The 7,362-nt window shown below is 36.8% G+C and overlaps 1 protein-coding gene across 4 annotated transcripts in view; it reads left to right on the top strand.

Annotated features, from left to right (window-relative positions):
* PDE10A (phosphodiesterase 10A) overlaps window positions 1-2,390 on the top strand; it is a 129,265-nt gene extending 126,875 nt beyond the window's left edge. For all 4 annotated transcript variants that reach the window (XM_087969051.1, XM_087969061.1, XM_087969056.1 and 1 more), the window contains one exon: window positions 44-2,390. In XM_087969051.1, coding sequence (XP_087825177.1) covers window positions 44-152 — 109 coding nt within the window. In that variant the 3' untranslated portion in view covers window positions 153-2,390. The remainder of the gene's footprint in view (window positions 1-43) is intronic.
* The last annotated feature ends 4,972 nt before the right edge of the window (window positions 2,391-7,362 follow it).

Raw genomic sequence — 7,362 nt, forward strand, 5'->3', positions numbered from 1 at the left:
ATAAAATATCTGAAAAGTGAGTAATTTTTTCCTCTTTCTCCAGGGAAAATCTCAAACAATGGGAAAAGGTGATACGAGGGGAAGAAGCTTATGGATGGATACCCTCCCAATCCAGTAATTCTGACTCCTTCCCTGTGAAGATTGTTGACTGATCCACATTTAAGGCTTTTTATTCTACAATTTTTAGCCTTTTAAAACTCTGCACATACAAACTTTGGGAAGGCTGAGTGGAAATTTCTTTTCCTCGGTGATACAATGTGAACACAAGATTCAACTATTCAAGCAAAAGTCGGCTTGTAAATATAAAAGACTGGCTTTTTAATGGGCTATTTTGGTGAGGCCTTAATTTCAAAATGATTGGACTGGGAAGGCTAACCTAGGCTTGGTTTTAAATTGTGTCTTTGTGGTAAGGAGGTTTCACTGGTACTTTTACATACTATTACACAATACTGTGATTGGCTTAAATAAGCAGGTTCACCTTGGGAAGTCTAGACTGTAATAGGACATTTCCACACTGATATGGTAAATGTTCTTGTTTGATCTTTGAACTCCAGAAGAAAATCTCTGGGGCAGAAACTGAGTTTACAGTACTTGAATTTATCTTGCTGCAAATGGGAGGTTTAATTTCCAGATCTTAGTCTCCAAAAATTATTTGATTAGCATCATGAAGCAACTACTTTATTGCACCCATTAGACATTGGGAAAAATATATCAGTGTTTCTTTAGTGATTTTGTAATTTAGGGAAAATGTCTATTTCTACCCTGGAAACAGAATATTTACCTCTTGTTGTAAGTATCACATTAGGTACCCGGACCCATCTTTTCAATAATAGGTTGAATTTCAAATGTGGTAGTGGAAATCTGTCAGGAAAAGCTAGTCATTGTTTAAACAAATATTAAAGATGGATGCCTCCAATTCCCAGCTAGTTCACAAAAAATAGGACCTTTCGGACATAGTCATAATCTCCAGAAGTCATAATAGCAATAGCACTTAGACTTATATACCGCTTTATAGTCCTCTCAAAGCGGTTTACAGAGTCACATATTGCCCCCAACAATTTGGGTCCTCATTTTACCCACCTCGGAAGGATGGAAGGCTGAGTCAACCTTGAGCCTGGTGGGATTCAACCTGCCAAATTGCAGTAGGAGTAGCTTGCAGTACTGCACTCTAACCACTGTGCCACAGCGTCCTTAGTAGCTTCTGTGTTGCTCATTAGCACCAGGTAGGCTCTGTTCTACCTTTCACTTTGAATCTCAATTTACCCAAAAACCTTTGAAACAAATTGTCTAGTCTTGTAACCTGTTGCCTGTGGAACAAGAAAGCTGATACGTTAAAACCATTGCTCTTACATACTGTGAATGAAGTCTGTATTGATACTGGCCACAATTTTGCACATAATTTCATTATGTGACATATCTGCATATATGTTGGGCTGTACACACTTTGAAAATGTGAAGTAGAGAGAAAGAAATGTTATAAACCTTAGATGAGCAACAGCACCTCTGAAACTAGAATCAGCCTTCCTTGTGAGCTTGAAACAAGTTGTGGCTGCATTAAGTTGAAGAAATTGGCTTCTTAAAGGGGCAATGTCTTTTTTCTCCCAGGCATCCTGAAAAAAGTTAAGTTATTTTAATGGATAGGGGAGAGAAGCTGTGCTCCTAGGAGGCCCAAAAGAGCTTCTTCCAAATTAGCTTTGAACCATGTACAGTCCTAATGTCTATACCTCTTTGCAGAACTATATTTGCAAATATGTTAACCTTAATCTAGTTTTAGACAATGTATCAATAAGCCATGAGGTTTAATCCTAGCACCACTGACCTCAGTGTGAACACCTCTATTGACTTGAATGGAAATCTCCCTCTCTTTCTCTGCCTCTTTGTTTCTCCCTATCTTGGTAGGAGAGTCTTCCTGCTGGAGTAGGCTTCATTCATATACTTGATATAGCATTTAAATGGGTCTATCATATAGGCCTTCTCGGCAAAACCTTACTTACACATCACCATTGTATGCCCGATTCCAACATTATGCTCCAAATGCAGACATGTGTGGGATCCATAAGCTTTCATGCATCATGTGACAATGGTCCAAACATAACTATCAAATGCTAAAAGAGTCAAACGAAAGAAAGTATTGGAAAGCAAATAGTTGATTTTATAAACTGAGGTATGGATCCTAAAATGGAAAATACCTGTTTGTTCCTTTTCTGCTTTTCATGCATAAGATTACCATGGCTACCTCTCTGGAATATAATTGTATTTTAGCTGATTAATTATGAACAATATTATACAAGTTATTCTGTGCCAGTTCAATGTCATTTTAATTAATTATTTTATTGGTGTGGATCCAAAGAATCTGGGTTACAACTGAGCACATACAATAGAGATGGGGAAACCTAGTAGCATGGGTGGTGGTGGTGGTAGTTATTTCCACTATTGGAATATTGTTATTTATAAATGTGCACAATCTGGTTAGAAATATAATTGCACAAAAACACTAGGGCTTTTAGCATATGACTAATTTGTAGATTTTAGTTTTGTGCCCCAACAGGTATTTTGAAAGATGTAGGTTCTTGGGGGAAAAAAGCTTTCTCTTGCCTAAGCTTCATGGTATTAAGCTTGCTCACTTTCATCATTATCCAGATATTACTGTGTGACACAACCAAGGAAGTATTAACAAAAGCATACACCAAATATTAATGCATTTGGTTTATCTGAATAACTGTGTGTATGAATACATAATGCACATACACAATATGTGTGTTTGTTGGATAGCACATCATAAGAACTAGCTAGTAGAGTATTAGAAAAGCACTAAGGGAAACGTTTGACATAGCTGACCTGGGGATGTTGGCTTGTCATATGGTAGATTGGTCTGGTTGATTCAGCCTATCGCCCTCTACATATCCTATAGGTTATGTAGCATGTATAGTCCCTATTCCCAGTCATTGCACACGTGACTACATTGTAACGATTATGAAAAAAGGCTGGCCAGACATCAGATTGCCATCAAGCAATCAGCAGAGGTCTTTTACAAATATTTGTTTTTCAGAATGTGAACTAACTTTAATTTACTATATTGATTCTCTTCAGCATCTGTTAACCCCCTTTGGATATTTTCTACACTTAACCATTAACGCTGTCATCCCAGGGTCAGTTCCTAGGGTCATAGGATTTTAGCTTCAATTATCTTTAATATTTGTTTTTTGTTCCAGCCCAAAGTCTGTTTCATCAGAACTGAAATATGAAAGTATGTCAAAGATACAATACTGCCAGGAATAAGTTTATGAATGTATTGCATATCTAGTGAAGTATACCAGTAGGTATAACTTTTTAATTGGGACTTTGTTATATGAAAATAAGTTTGTTGTCCCAAGTTATTTTCTTAGTTCGAACTGCAACTTAGGATACTTCTGCATCTTTATTTATTAAATTACCTAAATTATTTTCAGGTTCTCTATGCTGATTATGATTTGTAGAGGTAATATAAAAAATCATACAAGTTACAAGTATTAATGTTGGTGTTGAACAACAACAAAAATAAATTATTGTCTACTTTAGAATCTTGCACCAAGCTGTAACAGATGTGAGAAAAGAAAATCTTAATCTTTTTAAAAATACCATCACAATTTTCTTGGTAAAGAAACTTCACTCTCCCACCTGATCTATTCTCTAGATGAGATCCCCTTATAATTTGATACTCTCAGTAAGAATATAGAGGAAAAACTGTTGACTTCTATTTTTATATTTCTTTTACAAAATGAGAAATGTTTTCTAAGAAACGATTCATGAATTATATGTCCTTAAGATACTATACACAGTTTGGGAGAAGGTGTCTAACCTACACACTTTCCCACTGTTTGGTCATTGTAAGAAATGAACACCATGATCAGTGCAATCATGTAAAAGTTCATTGTAAGTGGATTTCCAGAAGCTGAGTAAAATGTGATAAAGTTCTAAACAACATGTCCATATTGGGCATCTATTTCACTGCTGCGCATATTAAAATTTACCTTATCAGGGGTAAAGCAACTTAAAGCAGATCACAGAAATGACTGTGGTACCTTTATAAAACATAATATACATAATATGGTCAAATATTTTGCTTGGTAGAAATTGCACTGGTATGTTAAAAACTTTTAAGTGGGTAGCAATATTCCACTGTAATTATTGTCTAGTTTGTACTCTGTAGAACTGCTAGAAGAGTACACTACATAATTTTGAAATAAGGGACATAAAATATACAAATCAGTTGGCACATGGCATGCGGTATGGAGCTCAGGGGAACAATGATTCTACATAGATAACCAGAAACATTTTTATTTTCTGGTTAGTATTAGCATGTATGAGTTGTTTGTTCAGCCAGCACTAAAACTATAAATAATAGGTATGTCATTTTCTTTTGAAAAAATGCAGCAGGCCTGCAAAAAATCATAAAGTTCCCATCATCCTGCAGAAATTTGAAATTATGATGTAATTCTCACATTGTGCCACATATACAAGATGACTGCATTTGTTCAGAGAACAGAAATTCCTTTAACTGTTATTTAGAATTTTGCATTATAATTTGATAATCCAATCTAACAAAAACACATCATAATAATTTTATTCTAAATGTTACACTTGCTGACCAAAAACTGTGCTCAGTTAGAACATGAGGGTATACTCAATGCAAGTACTCAAAGCATTTATAATTAGTTTGTGGTAAATTTGATCCATGTATATCCAAGTTATACAGGGAACATACAACTTCAAGGCAACAATATCCACTACAATCAAGGAGTTGGGGAAGAGTGGTATGTGTGTATGTTGATGTATGTGTAAGAAAATACACACACACACACACACACATATGAATGATTGCTGAGAAATCTGTAAAAAGAAATACTCAAGTGCAATAATTTTAAGAGGTCTTAATTTTGCATTTATAAATTATAAATAATGTACCTGGTATGTATTTTTTCATGTATTCATTTGCAGTCTTTGTATTTTAAACAAACCCAAATCTTTATTATGTTTATATAATAGAGCATACAACCATTTATTATGATCCAAGTAAACTGTAAATACATTTGCAAAAAAAGAAAAAAAAACACCAATGGTCAGAATATATGCATATCTGGGGAGCCAATCATGAAATTTATTTCTGCTTTAACAGCTGGCTGTAGTGCAGCAAGGTATCTTCTGTGGATATGTAATTATAAATATATGTATCATATATAAAATATTTAGAGCTGTTCATAATTTTAATTCAATACTTATCTATATATAAATATAGATAAAACAGAAATGTTGTGAATATTATGGAATACAGATTTTTTTTAAAGAAAACCTTTTCATAATTTTCCTTATTGTTATTTATTATTTCTGGTGCTTAATGCAAGCATGGGCCTCTGCAGGGAGGGCAAGGGAGAACATTTTGGACACTCAAATATGTTCACATATACATGTATGTTGATCTACATACAGGGCAAAAAAAAAAAAGAGAACAGTTTTGGGAAGCAGATAAATGTGGCCAATAGGAAAAGCATATGAGTTTTATTTGAGTAAGGTCAGAGTTAGCTAATATTGTGGCTGCCTGTTCTGACACAGCTCTCAAACGTGACCAGCATGTTTTTAACTAAATGTTCCCTTTATTAGGAGCACACACACACACACTCAGCACTGCAGGTCCCAGATACAGTTACTAACAGTATTCAGAAATTCGGACTTTCAGTGGCTGATTGACAGGGAGATGAATAGTGGTCTGCCACACCTATTCGTCTCTGCCCCCTGCCTTTTATCCCCAGAGCTAGGGTGGGGCTTAGCTAGCAGCAGTGGCTTTTCCGCCCTGAGGAACGGCCCATAGATTCCCATCTGCCTTCTGTGCATCTGTACATCAGGCATGGGGCCCAGCTGTTCCTCTTCTTCCACATCAGCCACTTCCGGACGTGGGGGCTGTTTATTTTCCATCTGGGGACAGCCCAGGCTTCACCTCTGTCTCTATTTCTGACAGCTCCATTCCCTCTTCTCCCTCGGAACTCTTACTGATCCTTGATACTGGCCCCAACTCCCAGTCTGCCTCCTCATCTGATTTGGCTGCTGGAGGGGACGATGGCCAACAGGCCACAACACTACCAAGCTTGTCTTCCTCTATTACAACTTATGTGTTTAGGGCAGGAGGAAAGGAAAAACAAAGTAGTAAACAAAACACACCAAATACTAGATAGTTTGATCAGCTACCTTTCCCATCTCAGCTGTTCCAACAGAGTTTCCCTGGAGTAGATTCTGCCAATGGTTTGGGTATTTAAAGATCTTCTTTTAACTTGTTTCTGTTTTGTGTCTTTCAATCATTAGTCACTCTATCTCTCCCTGCTACTAGCTTCCTATCTTCAGTTAGGCCTCTGCTGTAGTTTTCCTGGAGATTTCTGGGAACCTGCATCCTATAGTCATCAATGGAATGGCTTCCTGTTCTGACAAAGGGAAATAGCATGTAGGAGCCTGTAGTGTATTTAAATAGAGACTTCTAGGGCGATGTTCCTATTGGCTAACAGAAGCAACGATACGATTGGTTAGTAACGTTAGTATCTAATTGGCCGCCTATAGCGGCGGGAAGTTTAACTAAATGTCATTGGTTGCGAGCCGTGGAGCAGCCGCTATAAAAAGGGCTGCTGCGGTTCGACTGCAGTTGAAGTTACTGTTTATTATTAAAGAGCTGAAGTCAACTCCGGTCTGCGAGTCTCTTTACTGGTGACAGAACAGAGCCAATCTGGGTCAGTCACCAGGACCAGAGTTTTTGTTTTTCGAGCTTTTGGACTCATGCTGGAGCCCATCTTCAGGGAACTTTTCTCTCGCCTTGCCAGGTCTGAAAGCTCGAGAGACAAAATGGCCAACCCAGATTGAAACCTACAACATTATCCTTGGACACATATCTTTGCCTTCATTTATGGAAATAACATGGGATATCAGACAATGGTTTGACATCCTCTCCCCTGGTTGGCCTCATTACATTAAACCTTTAACCAATCGCTTCCAAATGTTACTCATTCACTGAAACCATGAAGTTTTATCTTAAGAAGTACAGAAAGGGCTTGCTAATGCTTTGTTTTGGATTCCTAAAAATCCTAGTATTTTTAATTCCCAGATAGTCCTCCATGTAAATACTTACCCAGACTGACTCTGCGTAGCTTACAAGAACAGTCAAGGAGTTATCACCAACCAAGATTTTCAAAATGTTACACGAAAATAACCCTATAATAACCTGGTAAACTGTATAAACATTTGGAGATGTGTGAATACAAGTGTTATAAACTTTCTACTAGATACACTTTCACAGAACATATAAAACACACAGTAAAATGCACATTTGTGAGGTTTTCATATCCA

This window comes from Notechis scutatus, chromosome 1, assembly GCF_049901735.1.
Source record: "Notechis scutatus isolate UNSWTSFEM ecotype Mainland chromosome 1, rNotScu1.2, whole genome shotgun sequence".
Lineage (NCBI taxonomy): Eukaryota > Metazoa > Chordata > Lepidosauria > Squamata > Elapidae > Notechis > Notechis scutatus.